The sequence below is a fragment of the Panthera leo genome, chromosome D1 (assembly GCF_018350215.1).
Source record: "Panthera leo isolate Ple1 chromosome D1, P.leo_Ple1_pat1.1, whole genome shotgun sequence".
Taxonomy (NCBI): Eukaryota; Metazoa; Chordata; class Mammalia; order Carnivora; family Felidae; genus Panthera; species Panthera leo.
Genome location: NC_056688.1, coordinates 67,866,006 through 67,888,506, shown reverse-complemented (window position 1 = coordinate 67,888,506; position 22,501 = coordinate 67,866,006). Strand labels below are relative to the sequence as shown.

The 22,501-nt window shown below is 48.6% G+C and overlaps 1 protein-coding gene across 1 annotated transcript in view; it reads left to right on the top strand.

The window, feature by feature from the left end:
• Positions 1 to 22,501, top strand: part of GALNT18 (polypeptide N-acetylgalactosaminyltransferase 18) — a 351,210-nt gene that overhangs the window by 180,818 nt on the left and 147,891 nt on the right. The window contains exon 3 of the mRNA XM_042904615.1: positions 11,925 to 12,091. Coding sequence (XP_042760549.1) covers positions 11,925 to 12,091 — 167 coding nt within the window. The remainder of the gene's footprint in view (positions 1 to 11,924; positions 12,092 to 22,501) is intronic.

The following is a 22,501-nucleotide window of genomic DNA, read 5'->3' as shown; positions in this document are numbered from 1 at the left end:
GGGCTATGCCTTCTTGCTTTCTGGGTTGGAGAGACACCCAGGCCTCAGGATTGAAGGGAAGAAAGGCTGCATCCCACCCAGGCTGGACTTTGCCCCATCCCTCACATCCCCAGAGGCAAGCTCCAAACGTTCCTCTGGCTTTCTCTGTATGCTCCTGCCCCCCAGTGCTCACCCTCCTCCTCTTTGTCTATAAGCCCTAAAATAACCTATGAGGGGCAAAAAGAGAGAAGGGAAAAAACAAGTCTTATTGGGGTGTGGACTACATAAGAATATGCATTTGTCAAAACTCATCAAGTTCACTTAAGATCTGTGAATTTTGCTGCATGTAGATGAAGTATCAATTTTTTGGAAAATGAGGGTATAAGAAAGAGCTCAGGGAAGTCTTTGCCTGAGGGCTGGAGGGGATGGAGGTGGCATTTTTGGGGAGCCACTGAGAAGATGGGTTGTGATTGTGGGGAAGGAGGATCATGGGGGTTGGAGCCACTCGCCAGCTCAGGGCAGGAAAGTAAGGGCGGGCCCCCACCCCAGTGACAGCGGGTCAAGCAGGTGGCATATGGGAGCCCATAGTTCCAAAACGATAGGGGCACATCTCATCCTTTTATGCAGGCAGTGGTTGTTATTTCTGAACAGGAGCCAGGAAAGTGTAAGGGATGAGTACCTGATCTGGTGGGCATGTGGATGTGGGCAAGAGAGGGGGAGCTCTGGGTGAAAGGTTCAAGGCTTGAAGTTGCCATGGCAACCCTATGGCCTACCTCCAAGGTAGTTCAAGGCAGAACCTCTGGCAGGTACTGCTTCTGGCCTCTTGCTGGTTGATTGTCAGAGACTCCTGAGTCTATCAGTGATGATGTCACCCTTCTCTCCAATGTCCCCCTAGGTCTTAGTCCCTCCCTCCCAGGAATAGTGTGGACTGACTTTTGGGTTGACTGGTGGGCTCAAGCTTGAGGCCAAGGCACGAGGGGATGATTAAAGGGAATTAAGACTATTTTCTGCAACCCCAGGAGGGAACAACTGGGACAGATAGGTGCATGGGTGCACACACACAGACACACACACACACACACACACACACACACACACACAGCCCTAGTCCTGACCTGGAGAGATCCTGTATGAACATCAAGTAGAAAGGATCAGGATGGGATTATAGCAGAGAGAGAATGCAGCATGGAACCAGGGGGCTCAGTCCACCTAGGAGCAGTTAGCAAGGTGGCTGTGGGTGTTGCTGCTGTCACTGGGGTGTGGCCACAGGTTTGCATGTATGGATCAGAGGGCTGTAGGGTTCTCATGGAGCAATTGTGTCTCTAGACACACATCTGAGATCTCTGGACTTTGGGGGCCAGCAGGCCTGGCTTCATGGATGTGTGGAGTAAACAGAATAATGGTCTCCCAAAGACACCCATGTCCTAATCCCTGGAACCGTTGACTATAGTATAGCACGTGGCAATGGAGAATTAAGGTTGCAGATGGAATTAAGGTTGTTCTCAGCTGATTTTAAAATAAAGAGATTATCTTGGCTTATCTAGATGGGCCCAGTGTAATCACAGGGCACTCAAAAGTGGAAGAGAGAGGCAGAAGAGTCAGAGCCAGGGGGATGGCAGCGTGACAAGGACTCCACCAGCTGTTGCTGCCCTTGAAGATGGAAAAGAGCCATAAGCCAAGGCATGCAGGCAGCCTTTAGATACTGGAAAAGGCAGGAAAACAGATTATCGCTGTGAGCCTCAAAAAAGGAACGCAGTCCTGTCAACACTGTGATGTTAGCCCTGTGAGACCTGCATCAGACTTCTGACCTCCAGAACTATAAGATAATAAATGCGTGTTGTTCTAAGCCACCACATCTGTAGTGCTTTCTTCCAGCAGCAATATTCGCATTTAGGAAACTCCTGTGTGTGCAGCCTCTGCACAGGATCCCAAGAAGGCTGGAAAGGTTCTGTGCTTGGTTTAATGCTCTACCGTTACTGTGTTACAATTCTGAATAACTTCTGAATACCACCAGCTTTTCTTTCTTCACTGGGCCCCCCATATTATGTAGCTGGTCCTGGGGGACAAGGGGGAGGGCTCTAGGGGGAGCAGCTGGGATCATATTTGCTAGACCATGTGTGAGTTGCTACCCAGGGGCTGCTGATTTTCACCAAGAGCACCACTTGCCCCCTTCCTGGGTGCCAGGTGCTGTGCAAACTGCTTAACATGCATGTTCTAATTTAACTTGATCCTTACATCTCTAGGAGGTAATTACTATTATTTCTGTTTTATTTAGGAGAATACGGAGTATTTGCAAAGGTAAGAAACGTATTGAAGTTCCCACGGGTGGTATGCGGCAGAACCAGTATTTTTACCTGGGTCTTGTGTCTTTAGGACACTGCCTCAGCACCCTGGCCCTCCTCTGCCCCAGTGAGTTTTTCTAGTTTGGGATCTTAGCTCTATGGAGGTGACCCAGAAATCCTCCGTGAGGGCTGCCTCAGGACAAGGAGGGAACACCCTTACTAATGATTCTGCTAGCACCCTGGAGATGTTAAGCACACACAGTTGGGGGGAAAATACTCTTTTAGTAACGCACTCGGCGAAAACAGTTCCAATTCTTCGTGTTAGGCTCCTTATGGGCCAACAGCATCCTGTGGGCTATTCTTAAAGATAATATAATCTTGAGCTATATTAATAGAAATATACTGTCTTAAAAAGGGGAGGTGATAGTTTTGTCTGTTTTGCCACTCAGATCACAACTGCATAACTGGATTTTAAGGGATATAGAGAAAGAAGAGGATGTTCACAGGAGAACAAGCCAAGAGAGGAAGTGGGTAACACGACAAACAGATGCAGTTTCTGCTTAGATTATAAAGTGCTGTTACGAGCTGGTTGACCTCCAGCAAGTTCTCCAGCCTCTCTATGCCTGAGTTTCCTATATGCAAGCTAGAGATAGTAATACAGAGGTTGAATGGAGAGCTCTCAGAACACTGCCTGACCCATAGTCGCTGCTATTTAATTTTTTGTTCCTTGTGTCATCTGGGTCTTTGATCTGTAAAAGAGATGGCTTGGGGGACATGACCATGACTTTAACTACCTGGAGTCCTGGAGTGTGGACGAGGAGCCACGTGGACCAGGCCATCAGCCCCAGCACTAGATGAGAGGAGGGCCAGGCAGATCACATAGAGGGATTTCACCCCAGCTCCAGAGTTCTGGGTATCAGAGGCCCAGGGCCAGGCTCTGCTGGAGAGCAGAGATGCCCCATCTTCCTTTTCCTGACTTAAGGGGCTCACCTTCCCCTACCCCACGTTCTCCTTGCCATGGGCCTGACCTGTTTGCCAACAGACTCACCACATGGAGACGCTCGGTCTTCTCTACCAGAGCCAGCCTGCTTGTTCTCTGCAGCTGTCCATGTAGCCCCCAGGAGTCTATTTTCCCTGGGTTTCCAGTAAGATGCTTTTAGGAACAAATGGTTTCCTGCTTCCTTTACAGGTGTTTACATTTCAAATGACTCTTTTCCCTCTTGTCCTACTTACAATCAACATTTGATATTAGCAGATCCTTTCTCGAAATTGTATAATCACCTGAAAAACGTTTGTAGAAGTTCTCCCTCTGGACTAAAGCTGGACACTCTGATGATCACATCTCCTTGGTAGTTTACCTGTCCGTGGTTTCTGTGCCAAAATCTGCACCCTGACCAGATGGGTCTATTTCTCTTGCCTTGCAGACTGGTAAAGCTCTCAGTTCTCAGGTGTCTGCTGTCTCTTCCACAGCTGGGCCAGATGTGGTATCTTGCCAGGTCCCAGAAGCCTCTGGGTATCCCCACCCTGCCTGCCTCCATTTACCCCTTTGGCTTTTTGGAGGATGCGAGAAACTAGATAACAAACGGATGAAGTTTCTGCTTAGGTTATAGACTGATGTTTGAAACTTGGGTTCCAAGGCCAGGTCTCTCGTTTACAAACTGGTTGACCTCCAGCAACTTACCAGCCTCTCTGTGCCTTCCTTGTAAAAGAACACGTTTGTGTTGTTTTAAGGCCCCAAGTTTACAATGATTTTTTACAGCAACTCTGTTAGTGTTAGGAGACTCATACAGTCAGGGAGTGAATGTTTGACTCAGTGACTCCTATTCTGTCAGCTCATGGTAGAATTCCCACCCACAGGGCTTTCATGGGTCTGAATTAATTCTACTCTTCATCATTCAAATATTTATTTATTTATTTGTTCATTGAGCCAGACACTCAATAGTTTCTTCTCTGTGCTGACCATTGTGTGAGGCAGTAGGGATACTGGTGAGTAAAGCAGGTGTGGTCTTACACTTACGCCGTTTAATTTTTTTTTTAATTTTTTCTTAATTTTAGAGAGAGAGCATGAGCAGGGAAGAGGGGCTGTGTGTGTGTGGGAGAGAAAGAGAGAGAGAGACGGAACCTTAAGCAGGCTCCACACTCAGCACAGAACCCAACATGGTACTCAATCCCATGACCTTAGGATCATGACCTGAGCCAAAATCAAGAGTCAGGAATTCAACCAAGTGAGCCATCCAGGTGCCCTGACCTCATATGGTTTATAGTCTAGCAGAGACACTGCTGTTTGTTAAACAATCACAGAAAAACACATTGCAATAGCAAATAAGTGGCATGCAAGAAAAGCGAAGGATGCTGGGAGAATCATGGGACATCCAATTCCAGCCCAGGAGTCATACTTGTTCTCTCTTTACTAGGTCTTGTGTGCTCTCTCAGAGCAAGGAACTGAACTCACTCAGCAACCACAGAGGGGTGGGATTCTTTGTGGGTTGATGTTCACACATAGTCACGTAATCATACAATTCGAAGCCATGTGTTCAGGTATGGAAGAGGGCAGTATAGTTGAAGACATCATGGACGAGCTCAAGTCTGCATCCTCCTGGCTCATTGTTAGAGTTCTGTGTCTCTAGTGGTGACCATCTGTGTCTCCATCTCACTGACAGTGTCCTATTCCAACTCCATCATTCCCGCTGCCCCAGACTCCTGCCTCCTGCCTCCTGCCTCCTGCCTCCTTGGGGTATCTCACGTTCAACCTCCCCATGAGAAAGAGCTTGATAGGGTTGCTGGTCCTTCTTCAGGATTGCCAGATCTGGCTACACAGAGTCTTGAGTGAGGCTTCCCTGTATGCTGACAGCCAGGCTGTTGGTAGCTACTTGGGGCTCAGGAATAGGTCTCTGGTCCCATCAGTTATGAGCCAAGTGATGAAGCCACAGGACAGAAGACCCAGACACCCTTATACAAGGAGTCACTGGGATTGTTTATCCCAATGGGAACAATGCAACAGGAAGAGTTTAGGCTTCGGGTGCCCAGCAGTGTTTATATTTGCCCCCATCATCCTACTAGACATACTGCACCCGTTCCATCTTTCATCAGAGCTGGCAGCCTGGAGTAACTTGTGTTTTGTGCCCCCACCCCCAATCAAGTATCTGGGTCATCACAACACCATTGTTTTGCCAGATGCATCCCTGGGTGAGAGTGAGAAGGAAGATACAGACCCTAGTTTAACAGGGATTATGAGTACAGGCTTTGGAGACAAATGAGGCCAGGTTTAAGCCCTGGAAAATAACTTACTGTCTTAACCCTAGTTCCCTCATCTATAAAATGGGGATAGATATGTTTACCATATAGGATTTTAAGAAGGAATAAATGGGGGCGGGCAGGGGGAGAGTAAAAATATCCCTACATCTCTTAGCATGGTTTATGGCAAATCATGAGCACTCAGAAAATGGAAATTATTACTATTATAATTTCCAAATATTCTACATGGGGTCCATGGGCAGTGGGGGTGGCAAGCTCCACGCAGTCTCTTAGCTACAGAGGTCATGGAGATATAGATGCCAGAGAGAGTAAAAGTCTTGACTGTCCTCATGCTCAGTGAGAATCCCTACATTGACCTATCTTTAGGTTTCATTAAGTCCAGCAGACTGGACGCTGGCAAGCCTGGGAGACTATCTAATCTGGAAAAGTCTAGAAGATGCCAACAGTGTATCCAAGTAAGGCCAGAGGAGGATCAAGCAATTCCTGTGGGTGCAGGTGGTAGGGGGGAAGCTGGGGCGAGGATACTGACGGCCTCAAAGGGCCAAGAAGACAGTGTCCCAAGGTTTATGTTCTAGGTGGTTAATGGTATCTCTGAACCCTCGTGTGCTGACCATGGCTGCAGGGAGGGCTGCTTGGGAGAATCCTGGGAAGGAAGAGGGGCTGGGGACCCTTGGGTACCTAGGTGTGTCATCTTCTCCTGCTTGGTCCAAGAAGGTCCCTTCCCTACTCCCAGAACCCTAGCATGGTGGACCTGGTTACCCCTTGCACTGGCAGCAGCATCAGCAAACATTTGACTTTGACCTTTATTCTGGAAGAAGTCTACCCACTCTCTCACCCTCGGTCAAGCAGCCTCTTTGAATTATCACCAGATGGACTGGGAGCTTGTAGGTTTGCCGAGGTCATAGGGAGGGGAGAATCTACTGACGCCACATGTAGGCGGAAAATCCACTGATGCCACATACAGGTTTCTGGCTGCTGTTCTGGGCAGCGCCCGTCTGCCAGGAGCCTAGGTTGGCCCTGCTTACTCGGCCACTGTCTCTCACAGGCAACAGTGGCACTGAAGCTCTTGATATAAATGTGCCTTATGAGCAGCTCACAACAGTCTCAGGGAGCTCGGCCGAGAGGCCCTTACTTAGCTGTTCCCACCCCGCATCGCCTTCTGTGTGCAGTGTTCGATAAAGTTGAGTTTATCATGACCATCAATTCCGGCTTATTAGACAGCCCTAGTATTCGCTCTCAGAAATGCCTTGTTTTTATCTCTAGTGGAAAATGGCTCGACTTTGAACAAGAATAAAAGTAAAAAGGGAACTTTTATGGCTTAATTTTATAGAGAATATGCCTCTTCTCAAAATGAGTAAGGAGCAGGTCTTGTACAGTCAGGCTTTCTCCAGAAGCATCAGGAGAGAAAGGCCGGTTAGGCCTGTGTGGCTCCTCTGACTCTCATGTCTTCTGGTCCTTCTCTGGGGAGGTGAGCAGGGGAAGAGGCAGACACCCACAGCAGGTGGGGAGCAGGCTCTGGGGGGCAGAGGGTGTGAGGGCCAGACCCTGGAGGATAGAAGTGCTGGGCTGGGGTCTGGAACAATTCTCTTCCACAGCAGTTCTTGAATGTGTATTCCTTTTGAAAGCCTTGGGCTGCCCTGGGCAGGCAGGCTTGTGTCCTGTGTTCGGCAGTGATGATGGTGAGTGTGACCGGCAGGTATGTGGACCTCTTGCCTAGCGTACTCTTCTGCCTCCTTCTTTATGCCTCCTTCTCCAGCAATGTGAGTTCTGCTTCAGCGTCGAGATGACAATAGGAACCATGACTGTGTGCCGGTGTCTGTGTGTTGGGCACTTTGAAAGGGTAGCGTCAGTGTATTCGGCGGATGCTGACTGAGTGCCTGCTGCGGGCCAGGCACTGTGCTGGGCAGTGGGAGCGCAGTCGTGAGTGAGCAAGCTCTGTTCCTGCCCCCAAGAAGGTTAGGGACACTGTCGTCTACTCATCGGGCAACCTACTGTCCCGCCTTGCTTGGCACTTTCAGGGCTGAAACTGGGAAAATCCTGGGCAAACCGGGACATTTGGCCACCTTGTGTAATCAAGATGGCAGTAAGGGGATGTTTCTTGTGGCATTTAGTGGTGGCCAAATCCAGGTGCTGGATGGGAGGGCGGGGAGGTTTGCAAACTCTTTCCTCAATGAGGTGTCTTCCTTTCACCACATGGGAGGTAGAAGATGCCGAATTTTATAAAGACACCTAGGTGATCATTTCTTCTGCCTCCCTCATTCTAGGATGGGACATACAGAGAAGTGAAGTGGCCCACCCATGGTCACGTGGCAGCTTGGGGCGGAGCTCGGCCTGGGTGGCTTCATCCACCCTCTAACACTCTTTCCCTAAAAACGGGCCCATCTTGTCTTTCTTTTCTTTTCTTTTTTTAAATTTTTTTAACACTTATTATTTATTTTTGAGAGAGAGAGACAGACAGAGACAGAGAGCAGGAGTGGGAGAAGGGCAGAGAAAGAGGGAGACACAGAATCTGAAAACAGGCTCCAGGCTCTGAGCTGTCAGCACAGAGCCTGACGTGGGGCTCGAACTCACGGACTGTGAGATCATGACCTGAGCTGAAGCTGGATGTTTCACTGACTGAGCCACCCAGGTGCCCCTCACCTTGTCTTTCTTATCCTGCCCACCCTTCCCCGCTCTCTGCTCAGCCACATCCATATTTGGGGTTAGGTTCAAATAAACTGAAGGGTAAGGGAGCTTGCCTCCAGGTGTAGAGAGAGAGGCCAGGGCAAGGCAGCTGTTGCTGGAGGGACCCTGAGCGGCTCCCAAGAGAGAAAAGGAGGAAGGAAGGATTTAAGGAGGTCAGGACGTTTGGCCTGGAGGGATCACTTAATTACAGTACAAAGAAACTTAGAACTGCTGGAGACAGAATGTGAGGAACTGGGGCCATAAGTTCTGGGGAGGAAGGACCCTGCTGGTGGAGAGAGGCCCTGACTCTCTGACCCAGGGAGGAGGTTTGCAGAAAAAAAGGAACCCGCCGGGGTCAGTGGCATGCATATAAAATGTCGGCCTTCTATAAAATAAGCAGCCCTGTTAGCTCTGTTTAATTCCAAAAACCTACTGTGTGGGCAGACTCTGGTTTAAGGGTAGAAGATAGCTCAGCAGCAAAATACAGCCCTGGTTCTTGGGGGGCTTGGTTATAGTTGGGGAGGCAGACAATAAACGCCCACCATTATGATGTATTGCACTAGGTGTTCCATTCGGAAGGGCCTGCATAGAAAAACCTTATGTTCAAAGGAGTCTTTCACATGGAAATGGTGATCAGAATTTAGCTTGTAAAAGAAAACATTTCCATTCTGCTTACGGAAAGGCCATCAGGAGTTGACCTATAGCCCTGGGGGTTCAAACCGTCTAGTGGGCCTGGCTGGTACTGGGAGAAATTCAACTTGGTCTCCTTGGGAGGGGGTAAATGGGGAAGGGAAGATGGGAAGGGAGTAGAGGGTTGTTAACCCCCGGCTCAGGAAAACCCCTACGAACCACCTGGATCTCTGGTTAGTGGGGCTCTGAGGAACCCTCTGGAGAAGTGCTACCAGACACAGGGTCACAGTCTGCACGGCTGGTGGGGTTAGTGGGAAGGACAGCCAACATGTACCACTGTACCGACCTTATTGGGAGCTGTGCACTGCACTTCATAAAAAAACAATGATACAAAGTCACGTGCCAGCAGTTTGGCCATATATTGTATTATTTTTTAAATGCAGTCAGTGAGTGGGTTGTATCTTGATACTTTTGTCAGTTTTCATGCCTACGGAAAGGTCAGCTGCTGGTCTTGATAGCTATAAATAGGCTCTAGCCAGGGGCGCCTGGGTGGCTCAGTTGGTTGAGCATCCAACTCTTGGTTTCAGCTCTGGTGGTGATCTCGCGGTTGTGAGATCGAGCCCCGCGTTGGACTCTGTGCTGGGTATGGAGCCTGCTTTGGATTCTCTCTCTCCCTCTTTCTCTGCCCCTCCCCCACACACATGCGTGTACGCTCCTTCTCTCTCTCTCAAAGTAAATAAATAAACACTGAAAAAAAAATGAGCACTAGCTAGAGGAATGGACTTTTGGCCACAAACTTTCTGATGGCTGTTCGAAAAATCATTTTCACAAGAAAAAATTTTTTTGGAAAGGGTCTTGATGAGCTTAAGGAGGCCTTCCAGTCTTTGTCCTTCATTAAAGTCCCTCCCTCTACCTCCCCACCCCCTTCATCCCTTCACTGCACTTCCATGAGCCAGTTGCTTTTCTCCAGTCACAGCACTATTCCCTCAGCCCCACCAGGCCTTTGCACGACTTGCTTTTTCATACCATTTAAGAGTGTAACTAAATCTGTCTCCTCCCAGAGCCCTCTTCTGACAACTCCTTCTGGAACAGCTGCCAAGGCATCACGCTGTCCTCTTACCCTGCTTTACTTTTCATCTCAGTACTTATATGAAATTATATCATTTGTTTGCTTCCATGTTGACCTGTTTCCCCTGTCGAAGTGTAAGTGCCGTGAGGACAGGTACTTTGTCCTTGTCCTGCTGTGCCCTTATTGCCTACAATAGTACCTGCTTCATGGAAGAAGCTCAATAAATATTTATCCCATTAAATACAAGAATGAATGCCTTCTACGATGCAAGTCTGTTAACCTGGTGGTTTTATTAACATTTTAAGTATGAAAATAACATGGACACAAAGATGGGGACAAAACATAAGAGCCTCTTAAATACAGAGAACACACTGAGGGTTGCTGGAGGGGAGTGGGGGAGGGGGAGGGACCAAATGGGTTAAAGGGCATCAAGGAAGACACTTGGGTTGAGCACTGGGTGTTATACATGGGGGATGACTCGCTGGAATCTACTCCTGAAATCATTATTGCACTATATGCTAACTAACTTGGATGTAAATTAAAAAATAAATAAAAAAAAATAAGATAAAATAAAATAAAATAAAATAAATTGTAAGTATGAAACAGATTTGGGAAGAGGCTCAACTCTTTTCCTTCCCCCACCTCTCTTTGGTGAGAGAGAAGGAGAGCTGGAAATAGAATGGGAGAAGTTTCTGTAAATTTCTGGTAACCATAGAGACGGTGATTTTAGTTTATTAATCTCCTGCTCTTAAGCAGTCTGGGGCCCCACGGTGATTTCTCCAAATTGCTCAGCCCTGGTTATCCTGCAGCCTTCCTCATTAAGGAAGAACAGGCCCATTCCTATCCTGCAGCACTTTAATTGCCAACAAGCAGAAGCTCTGTACCATTATGCTCATTATTGCATGTTCTAACCTGGTTGCACCTCCCACTTTGGAGCCATACACCATGGTCACCAGCCCTGAACCCCTGGAGCCTCCAGTGGCAGGTGATGGGAGTAGACAGCCTCCTCTCTGAGCCCAGGGCCTATAATTGCTGCTCTTCCCTTTTGTTCAACTGTCCTGAAGACAGGAGTCCATGCCTTCTGGAATAATGTTTCGTTTCAGCCCGAGCAGGGCACCCACCATGGTTTCTTGCCCATAAAGGTGATGCTTACAGTACTTGTGTGTTCCTCTCCCTGCTGGGAATAGCATGTAGACTTTTAAGATTATGCTCCAAGTCATTTGGGAAAGAGACCTCCAAATGACTTCAGGGTTTCAGGACAACTGGGGGGGGGGGGGGAAATGAGACAGTTAGAGGTAGTCTCTCCAGCAACCATCTTTCCCTGAGGGAAAAACCAGGTATAGATGTCAGAAGACCATAGTGTGATTCTATCTTGGCAGCTGATTCACGGTGGGGACTCAATCTCTCTGAGCCTTAGTGACCTCCTTTGTGAAATGAGACGAGACCTGTCATTCTGTCCCTCATTTGTGTAGAGACTCTGACTGTAGCTTCAACCTGGTCTGGAGTCTGGTTCCTGGTGATGAATGAGAGGTAGGAGAGGCCCAGGCAGTATGCCTTCTGCAGTGAGACAGAGTGGATTCTGGCAGAAGTCACTGGAAGGGCACATCTTTTTCTCCCAAAGAAGATCATCTAAGGTCTGCTCTTACCTAGATGTTGGCTGCCATTTTGAAAAAACGAAGACTTTCCTTTGGTCGCATTTTCTATCCTATTGGGTTTAGAAAGATTGAGCCATTCTTCTAACAAACACTCGGTGACTACCTGCTGTGTTCCAGGTACTACACTGGGTGTTTACGGCACAACTATTCAGCTGGGATGATTATTGACAAATCCAGACTCTGTTGTGGTACAAATCCATTTTAATGGTTGTGAGCCTGTCTGTTATATATTTAGGGCTTGTCTTAAGTATTAAAGAAGAGGCCCTGGGAAGAATCTGGACTCCTGAGCCCTCCAGCAAAGCTGGAGCCAAGACATGGGGTGGGTCAGCACCTGGGGTGCCGCATCTGAGTCACGGACAGATCTAAGAGCCTGGCTTTTCTTCTTTGTAGGTGCCGCAACCTCTCTTTCCCCGATAGCCTGCCAGAGGTGAGCATCGTGTTCATCTTCGTCAACGAAGCACTCTCAGTGCTACTGCGCTCCATCCACTCAGCCATTGAACGCACACCTCCACACCTGCTCAAGGAGATCATCCTGGTGGATGACAACAGCAGCAACGGTGAGTGCCTAAACTCCCTTGAGCCCTGCACCCTGCTCTGTGCCTGACATCTCAGCAGAGGGTTGAGCCTCTGTTGGGGGGGCGGTTCTCATTTTTTAAGGCTCTCTACGACTGCTCCTTCAATGAGATGTTGCTTCAGAGATGAGAGATTCTTGATGGTCCCGGCTCTGGAAGGTTCACTCCATAGGTGTACCCTCTCTGCATCTTGAAGGGGCCTGGTCCCTAAGCTTTTCCTCATTGGCTGTCCACTCTCTCCTCTAACATTCTAGTGCAGTGTGGGATAAAGAGCCCTGACCCCCACCCCCACCACATGCACAGTGACTCTTTTCTGTGAAGCATCATTTCAGTTTGTGGTATCCCTTGGCCTCTTCCTGGAAGATTGTTGGTGTTGTCTTAGCAGTGGTGGTGATGATAGCAGAGATGTTGATGGTGCTGGGTGTGGTGCTGGTTTGCAGTGGTCTGGTAGTGGGGGCTGGTAGTGGGCGTGTAACATGGTACCAGCAACAGAGCTGTAAAAATTCTGTCCTCTTTGCTGGATGCCCTGCTCCCTGTTCCATCCGGCCTTCGCAAAGCCTCGGGTGGCCCACAAACACTTGTTGAAGCCCTTACCCCTTCTCTCTCCCCTTCTCCAGCCATGCTACCAGCTACCTCTTTCCCTTGGGGCACATTCTGGGGCCTCTGATACCTACATATACCAACCACCCCATATCATTTTCCAAACTTAGAGACCAGGTACTGAGATGGTTTTAAAACCAGTGCTCTTGATAGGATGATTAATATGGATGTGCTTTGGATAATGCACGATACTAAATACTAGACTGCTAGGGCACAGGATCAGAGAGTCACTGAGCCTGTGTTATCTTTAGTGCTTTCTCTGGTGTCAGGTAGTAAATTTTCCAGTGAATCGTTGCTATAATGAGAAATTCAGATGGGCAATTTGTGTTTTGTTATCAATTAAAGCTGAAACATATCAGATAATTGAAATATATTTAATCTCAATAAGCAAATTTTCTTTTTCATTTTATCACCATGTAGTAAGAAGTGTAGAGCAGCTCTGTGAAGCGGATTTTAGAGCTTTCTGAAGGGCAGTGCTTACGGATCACTTGACTCTAATTGTTCCATGGTTGTAAAGGGAGGAAAAGACATCAGAGAATGGTAGCAAACAGGCAGCATAGTTTTAAAGGTGATTGTTAATGCAGGAGACAGGAAGGGGCCCAGCCTCTGCTTCTCACGGCTACTTGCTATTATCTGGCCTGTGTCCATGGAATGGATGCCTAAGCGAGTGGCGAACAGCTTGACTAGCCCACCCGTGCACCCTACCTTGCCACACCCAGGCCTGCTGGCCCCTCTCCTCTTACATGTGAGAAGGTAAGGGATGAATGAGCCATCCTTTCAAGGGTGAGGACATCCCCCAGTCATGAGGTATCCTTAGGCTCTGTTGTGCTATAGAGGTGGGTATGAGGATCAAAGGCAAGATACTGGCCAGAGAGATATTATGAAGGAAGCATCTTCCAGATCTCTTGACTAATAGGCTATGGGCAGATGAAGCAAAGGAGGGCTAGTGAATTATGGCTTACTTTCAAGCCAGGGTGGCTCTGAGGATGATGGTGCCTTCCCAGGAGAGGGAGGAGAAGGAGCGGTGGGGCTCTTCAAGGATGGAAGCTTTCAAACCCTGAGCTCTAGGGAGTATTATGCTGATGGGAAAGTTAAAAATCGTGACTGTGGTGGTAGTTACCCAAAGCTGCATGTGACAAAATTGCACAGAACTACATACCCACACCCAAATGGGTACACATCTTACTGGAGAGATCTGAAAAGCTCCGTGGATGGGGGCAACATCATATCACAGTGTGATATTGGACTGTAGTTGTGTAAGATGTTAATGTTGTGGGAGGCCGGGTGAAGGTGTGTGGAACCTCCTTGTACATTTCTGTGTACTTTCCTGTGTTATCTGTAATTACTTCAAAATATAAAGGCTAAAACAAACATCTCTCTCAGAAGATTCTAATTCAGTAAGTTTGAGGTGGAAACTGGCCATCTCTGTTTTAAAAAGCATTCTTGGGATGCCTGGGTGGCTCAGTTAAGCATCTGACTCTTGGGTTCGGTTCAGATCATGATATAGTTCATGAGTTCAAGCCCCTAGTCTGGCTTTGTGCTGACAGAGCAGAGCCTGCTTGGGATTATCTCTCTGTCTCTCTCTCTGCCCCTCCCCTGCTATGTGCACACACGCTCTGTCTCTAAGTAAATAAACATTTAAAACAAAAATAAAAAAGTAAAAAGCATTCTTAATGGCTGTGTTGCATAGCTCTGGTTGAGAACCTCTGGTTTAATGAGTAAGATGTAGCTTTGCTCTTGTACACATGAGTTCCAGTCCATGATGTGAAGGGAAAGAACTCTGAAGTCTCAAGACATGGGCTGTAGGGTCCTCTCCACCATTTGATGAGTGACCATGACGTCTCAGAATCTTCATTTCTTCCTTTGTAAAATGGGAATAATAATCGTCCCTGTTTGCTTCACCTGCCTGACACAGTCAAGCAAATGACCAAATTGAAGGCCATCAGTGTTTACCCCTACCCACCCCGCCCCCGCATTCCCAGGAGACTGCCACATAGCTCGCCAACTACACAGCTGGAGCTCCAGAGAGGGAACCGTGGGAACGTGAATTTGGAGTCTTATGCACAGAATAATTGAAGCCACTGCCTGGGAGGAGATGGTGGCAAAGAAAAGAGGGAAGAATAAAAATAGAAGCTTGAGAGAATACTGAGCGTGAGACATTAAAGAGTCAGGAGGAAGAGGGTTAGCTGGTGAGAGACGGAACGGGAAAGGGCAGGAGAATCTGGAGGATGATGGATTCTGTGGACAGAGAGAATTCCAGAAGTGAGAGTCATTTATTTGAATGAACCCACAGACAGGTGGGAGGACGCAGAGTCTGGGAAGAAGCCTCCGTATTTGGAAGGTGCAGCAGGAAGCTTTAGGAAAGTATCGGGGATGGGAGCTATGGAAGCCATTTAAAGATGAAGAGCAGACAGGGAGGTTGCTTTTCTCTGTCAGGGATTTTGGCTGCAAGAGAGAATCAAATTCTAATGATTCTGGAGCAATGTTTCACACACAAACACACACACACACACACACACACACACACACAAATTTTAACCATAATCTATAGTAAGAAATACGTGTACATCATGACCCAGGAGGACACACCTACTCATACTCATAAAATAGCACACACTATTGAAACAAAACTTTTAAGAAACAATATTGATATTGTGATATCAATAGAAAATGTGATATTTTCTATTATAGTCTGGTTTATGTTATTCAGTTGTATTGCACTGTATGGTATGGTATGGTATTGTATTGTATTGTATCGTATTGTATTTCTTTTTTTGAAAGGCAGGTTGTTCTCAAGACCCTGACTGCACATTAGAATTGCTCGGGGAGCTTTTACACAATCTGGGTGGCCATCTCTTGGCTCTGGTAATTCCATTGGTCTGGGGTGGGGGTGGGGGGTTGCCTGTGGCCTTTGAGGCCAAGGTGTGGAACAAGGCCTCTGACGGCGGAGGAGAGGAGGGGATCCCGGGCACAGAAGTGAGGGCTGCCTCTGGGAAGAAAGGGCCCATCTCTGTACCACTCAGGAGAAGCAGATGGGTGAATAGGGAGATAGCTGGAGGCAATGAGGGGTACAAGAAGGGGTCCCAGTAGGCTGGCAGAGTAATAGTGCTCAGTCCCAGTACCCTATAGCTTGCAAGACCTTGGGTGGGTGGGGGGCATGTTGGGAAGGGGACTGGTGGCAGCTGGGGTTGCCCTGTGTGGAATGGGGCAGGGAGGTGATCTGGAATGGGTCTCCTCAAGACCAGTCTGAGCTGAGCTCTCAAGAAGGGCAGAAAAAACCCTGGAGACTGTGGCCCTTGAAAGAGGTGAGCCATCATGCTTAGCAAAGGGCTTAAGGACCCTTCAGACCAGACCAGCCCGACTTGGGGGAAGGTGGCTAGGACGATATCCTCCTGCTCAGGCTCCATTTGGGACCTGCTTCTCTTGGGCATCATCTCGCTCAGCACAGAGCGAGATGTTTATTTCATGTCAGGCCAAGTCAGTACAGTTCCACAGATGTTTATGGGGCACCCAGCCTAGGCCAAGGGCATGACGGGAATCTAGCCCCTGACATCAGAGAGTCCTGCAAATAAATAAAAGGATATGAAACCTAATAGGACTCCTGTTTCTGGTCTCAGGTCTGCCACTTCCTGGCCGTGGGTGCTTGCCTTGGTTTTATGTGCCCTGTGGGGATTTCAGGCCCTGCCCTGCCCTGCCTGCCCCATAGTCACCAAGGATAATGACAATGGAAGTGAGTGACAGTGAGGTAATGGCAGTGAAAGGGCCATGTAAGCTGCAAGGTGTGAAGGGTGCCCCCAGGGTGAGTCTAAATGACAATAACAACAACTTCAACAACAACAGTAATAACAGCTGATGTGTAACCACTACTTAAAGGCAACTCTTGCTTTTCTCTCCCTCCTGAAACAGTATGCTCTGGTGGGAAGAACGCAGAAATGGGCCTTTGGCCAGCTTTTCAGTTCCAGCTCTTCCTAGCTTCTTCCTGGCTACGTGCTCTTGACCTCTGTGAACCCTATTTTTCTTATCTGTAAAACTGGGACATGGAATTCCTACCTCAGGGGTTGTTCAGAGGCTTGAATGCGATAAGGCATGATGGAAGGGGCATCTGTGTTTGCAGCTCTAAATGAAGCGGGAGTATAGAGCCTTCGGGACATCTCCCCAGGCAGTGTCACACGTTGTGTGTGTGCTGGTACCTCGTGTCCCCCAAACCCCTCCTCCACAGGCATTTCTTTTGCCTTTTTTAAAAAATTGGTTTCAAGAGTAGAATTTAGTGATTCATCGCTTACATATACCACCCAGGGCTCACCCCAACAAGTGCCCTCCTTAATGCCCATCACCCGTCTAGCCCATCCCCCCACCCCCCACCTCCCCTCCAGCAACCCTCAGTTTGTTCTCTATAGTTGAGAGTCTGAAGGCATTTTTGTTTGGGGTCAGGCTTGTGTTTCCACAAACACAGGAAAGGGGCCGTCAATGACTGCCTTCTTTATCCAAGCCTCTCTAGATCTTTAGCTCTCTCCCTCAGAAGCCAAGGGCTGGAGGCTCTGCAGATGGTCCTTGTATGAGAGTCTGAGTCCCTGTTTTCTGCCTCCTTAGCAATATCCCAAACAAGCTCCACTCTTTCAGGGGGCGGCTCCTGTGTAGGATGTGGTCATTCTACTAATGTGGTCTCAGACTTTAGCGTTTGAGCTTGATGAAAAATACAGAGATTCGTGCCAGGCGCATTCTTGCCTCAGGACATTTGCACTTGCAGCTCCCTTCACTTGGAAGGCCTTTACTGCCGCACAGCTTCTTCTTTTGCCTCTTTAGGCCTTTGCTCAAATCTTTAAAATAGCACCCTGGTTAAAGTGGCAGCCCTTACCCCTGTCACTCCTCATCCCTTCCTCGCTTCTTTTCTTCCACAGCACCTATTACTACATCTGTTATACTGTACTCACTTGGTTACCTTCCTTTATTTATTTATACCTTCTCGCTCTACCCATCTGTAAGTTCCATGAAGACAGGGACTTGGGGTTTGTTCATTGCTCTGTCTCCAGTGCCCAGAATAGTGCCTGGTACTTGCAGGGATGTACTAAATAGTGATTGAATGAATCAGTGAATTTTGATTCTGTAGGTCTGGGGCAAGGCTTGGAATCTGCATTTTAGTAAACTTCCCAGAGCATTCTCATGCAGTGGGACATTCTCTGGGAATCACTGTTCTAACTGTTGTCCCTCATCTGTACTGCAGCTGAGGACCTTGGGACAACAGGCATTTAAGCTCCCCCAGAGCAAGCCTCAGGCAGCAGGCACTGCTGGCTGGAGTGTTTCTTCCCCCGGTGGGGCCTTTGGGACCTCCCTGCTGCATCCCAGGGAGATGACGTGAATGGCGGGCAGGATGCAGAGCTTCTCTTGCTGTTACCCCCAACCTGGCCTGAACTCAGGTCCTATGCACAGAGTCAGGTGGCTGACCCCAAGCCTCCTCCCTTCAATGTTACCCAATGTCTGCAGGCATTCCTGCCAAGGTAGGCCATGCCCTACCTGCCCTGTAGCTCTGAGACAATGTCTCCCCTCCCTGGCTCCTCATCCTGTTATCTCAAGAAATGGTGGGAACACGGCTGTGAGCCTCCTGGTTTTAATTACCATGCTCTCAGTGAATCCCAATAGGCCAATGTCTTTATCTGGGACTGAATGATTTAACCTTTATGGACCTCCAGAGGGAGGGAAGCACCAGCATTTGCAACTGATAGACTCATCCCTGCCTTTGATTCTTGGCATTCACCTGTTTGTTCGTTCACTTCATTCACTCATTCATTCATTCATTCATTCATTCCCTCAACAGGTTTTTGATGGCCACTACTTTGTGCTAGTACTTTAGCACACAGCTAAGCATTTGCCTCTCCCCCATTGTGAGCTCATTCATGTGACGCAGGTATTCCAGTGCCTGGCACAGGACAGGTGCTCAATGAACATGAGCCTTTTCAGGTCCCCTCACCGGCTGTCCCAGAGTCACCATATTCCACAATCCAGCCACGTCCACTTCCAAAACCATTTCCTTTTCTGCACTTTCTGTGTTTCCTTTTTTAACTCGTGTCCTCTTTTGATAAACTTAAAAATCATATACCCTTCTTTTCATGCTATTTGAAATTTTAAAATGAATCTGACTGTTGTGACTAAAAGCGTATCAGAGCAATGGCAATATCAAATATTCTTTTAAGAATACCATTCCCTGAGGTGCCGGGGTGGCTCAGTCAGCTAAACATCCGACTTCAGCTCAGGTCATGATCTCATGGTTTGTGGGTTTGAGCCCTGCATTGGGCTGTGTGCTGACAGCTCGGAGCCGGGAGCCAGCCAGCTTCAGATTCTGTGTCTGTCTCTCTCTGCCCCTTCCCCATTCATGCTGGTGTGCTCTCTCTCTCTCTCTCTCAAAATAAATATTAAAAAAAAAAAAAAGAATACTATTCCCTGGAGGTCTCAGTCTGCTCTTGGTTGGCAGTGACTTGGCCAACCTCACCCAGCCTGATGTGTGTCCTCTTCTGCCCTCCAACAACAGAATGGCCAGTTGCCAGAACCTCACACCCTTGAAGCTGGATGGTCTCTCTCCTGGGTGATGCATACCTTTCATTCATGGATGCAGCCTTCTCACTGGTCACGTTTGCTCGAAATCTTCAACAAATGTTGGCAGCATGAGTCATAGAACCAGGCAGCCTCCACAGACAGGGTAAATGGGGCTGTCCCTCCCCCACCATGCTGTTGGAGAGACAGACAGAAGACCAGGCAAACCCCACCTGGCTCTTGGGAGGAAACTGAGGACCTATGTAGGACAGAGACTTGCCAGGGCCCTACAGTATGTGGGTGACAGAGCTGAGGTAGGACCTCGGGTCCTCTGACTCTCATGAGGGCTCTCTCCTCCACCCCATGCTGTGTCACTACGTGGCCCCGTGTTCAGTCTTCCTGCTGTCTGCACTCTATATGGCTGTGGAAGCCCAGCCAAGGCCAGGCAGGTTTGGTTTCGTTATGGTGCTCTGGGCCATTTGCCTTGCTTAGCCCTCTTCTGAGAATGACTGTCCTCCCACAGCCCACCCCCTTCACCCAAATCAAGCTTCAGGGACCGTTCAGGTGGTAGCGCTTCCAGAAAGCCCTCCATCACTCTGCACTCTGCCTGCCAGCTGGATCAGGAAGTTTACCTTAGCACTCACACAGGCTCTGACTGCCTCCCTCACATACTATTTTTACTGGCTATTTACTCACGAAATTAGAGTGAGAAATTTAGCACAGGTTAGCCAGGGTGACCAGTGTTAGACAGGGTGCCACTCATCTCAGTGTCCCACCAACTAGCCTAGTGCTCAGCACATAGTAGTCACTCAATAAAACTGGTTACAAAAGGACATTCACAATCCCTTAGGGAAGTAGGTGTGGTTACCATCTCCGTTTCCGTAGAGGAGGAAGCTAAGTCTCAGGTGAAAATAAAAAGTGACCACGGCCCAAGGTCATAGCCAAGCCATGGTTAGATGGGGATTCACACCCAGGTCCTCTGGTCCTGGAACCCGTGTCTCTCTACCCGTCACACTGCTGGGAGGCTGGGGGCTTTTCTTTTATTTTTTGGAGGAGTGAGACTATTTAATTTAGAAATAAGCTTTGGACAGCCTCCTAATCAGAAGGGAGCCCATGAGTCTACTCTTGGAGAGAAAGACCATCATGGAGGTAAGGCCCCCACGTGGGGTGGGAACAGCATGAGAACTGGCACCAGGAGCTGGTCTTGTGCTCAGCTATGTGGACATAGGTTCCTTCGTGTCTGATTTTCCCCTGACAGCAGCCCACCCCGTTACTTCTTGCGGAGGGTAGATCAAATCCAGGATGACCCCCTCGCCCCCACACTAAATAAAGTGGTAGACCTGTGTCCCAGAGTCTCGCATAGATTAGCCTCCCCCAGACCCCTCCCAGGTACAGGTCCTGGATCTACCTCAGTGAAGGGCAGCTGGCAGGTGTGGACATGAGTGGTTCCTCAGGCTGTGTTCCATGCCCCCGGCTAGACCACCGCTCAGTGGGCTGCCTCTGCCCAGGGCTGGGCTTTGACCCTCACTTCTCCAGGCCTGGGCCTCTGACCAGAGTGACTCCCAGTGCTTCTGGGTAGATGAAGTCCGAATCAGGCAGCACCAGCACAGTGAGCACTTAACATGTGCCAGAGACTTTTCTAAGGATTTTTTTAATAAATTAATCAGTGCTGTATGATAATGGTAAGAACCATTACGAAATCATTCTATATAATAAGGAAACAGGCACAGAGGAGTTAAGGAACTTGTCCAAAGTCACGCAGACATAGGATTTGAACCCAGGCTGTCTGGCTTCTGAGCTGACTCTCTCAACCATTAAACAGGCTGCCTCTCATGCACCGTGGATCTCGGACTCCAAAAGAATTAATGGAATTTTGGCCTCATTCTCTGGAGAGAGAATGGCATTGGGCAACAGGGCCAGCAAAAGAGGCGAAGAAGGAACTTAAGAGAAGGGAGTGGCTGTCTCCTCAGCTGGAGCTTTGCCCGGGTTCAGTAGGAAGGAGACGTGTTTCATGGAGGCGGCTAGGCTTGTGTCGGGACTGAGAGGAAACTGAAGAGCCGTGCTCAGGTCATCTCGTGAGAGGGGCAGCTTCCTATTTCATTTGAAACGGAGAGAACCTGGCGTGTCTATGTGCGCACGTGTGTGAGTGAGTGGCTGTGACCCGGTGAACGTGCGCTGATGCGGTGTGAACGTGTGTGAGCAATGTGTGCACGCACGGGTGCACCTGGTGTCTTACTCCATTTGGGTGGCTTTTACACCATGTACCGTGTTTTGTACCAAAATACCATAGACTGGGCGACATTTGTTTCCCGTGTTCTGGAGGCTGGAAGTTCAAGATCAAGGTGCTGGCAGATTCAGTGTCTGAGGAAAGCCTGCTTCCTGGCTTATAGATGGCTGCCTTCTGGCTTGTCCTCACATGGCCTTTCCCTGTTGCCTGTGTGTGGACAGAATGCAAGTCCTGGCGTCTTTTCTTATAAGGGGGCACTAATCCCATCATGCGGCTCTACACTCATGACCTTATCTAACCCTGATTACCTCGCAAAGGCCCCACCTCCAAATACTATAATGCTGGGGATTAGGACTTGACCGTATGGATCTGGGGGGTGTGCAGATTCGGTCCATCACACTGGGCTTCTGTGAGTAGTGGCGGGGGTGGGGAGGGGCAAGACCCACAGATAGTGGCTGAGCTACTTCCACCACTACCTGGAGCCACCTTCACGATCGTGATGAGTGACAAGTCATTGCACAACTGTGAGTCACTGTTATTTTTAATCAGTGGTAAGAAAATCACAGAGTAGTGACGAAGTAGAATCAGAACTCCCAGATTGCTTGCCACCAGCTGCTGGGTCCCCCTCCACCCCCTGTGGAGACCCCATCATCCCTTGGCCCAGAGGCTGCCTAATCATTGTTTAATGTTTCAAAGATGCTGTCCTACACAAGAGATACTCATTCCAAGCTGTAAAAATACCAACAGCTTTGCATGCAGCTGGAATAATTGCAAAAATAAAAAAAAGCAGAGGAAAAGAATGGTCTGACAGTATTGTGCTTTATGGAGCTTAAAGAATCCCATATAGCTAATCTAATTACAACCAAGTCTCAGGCAGCTTAAAGGTGTTTATACAGCCAGGCACATGGGCTGTCAGCCCACTCAGCTGAAGGCTTCTTGTCACCACCACCCCCATGCCTCTGACTGGTGTGACTAGAATAGCCCACCCATAAGACTGGCAGCAGGCACCCGGGAACCTCAAGATGGAGGCAGCCTCATAATGA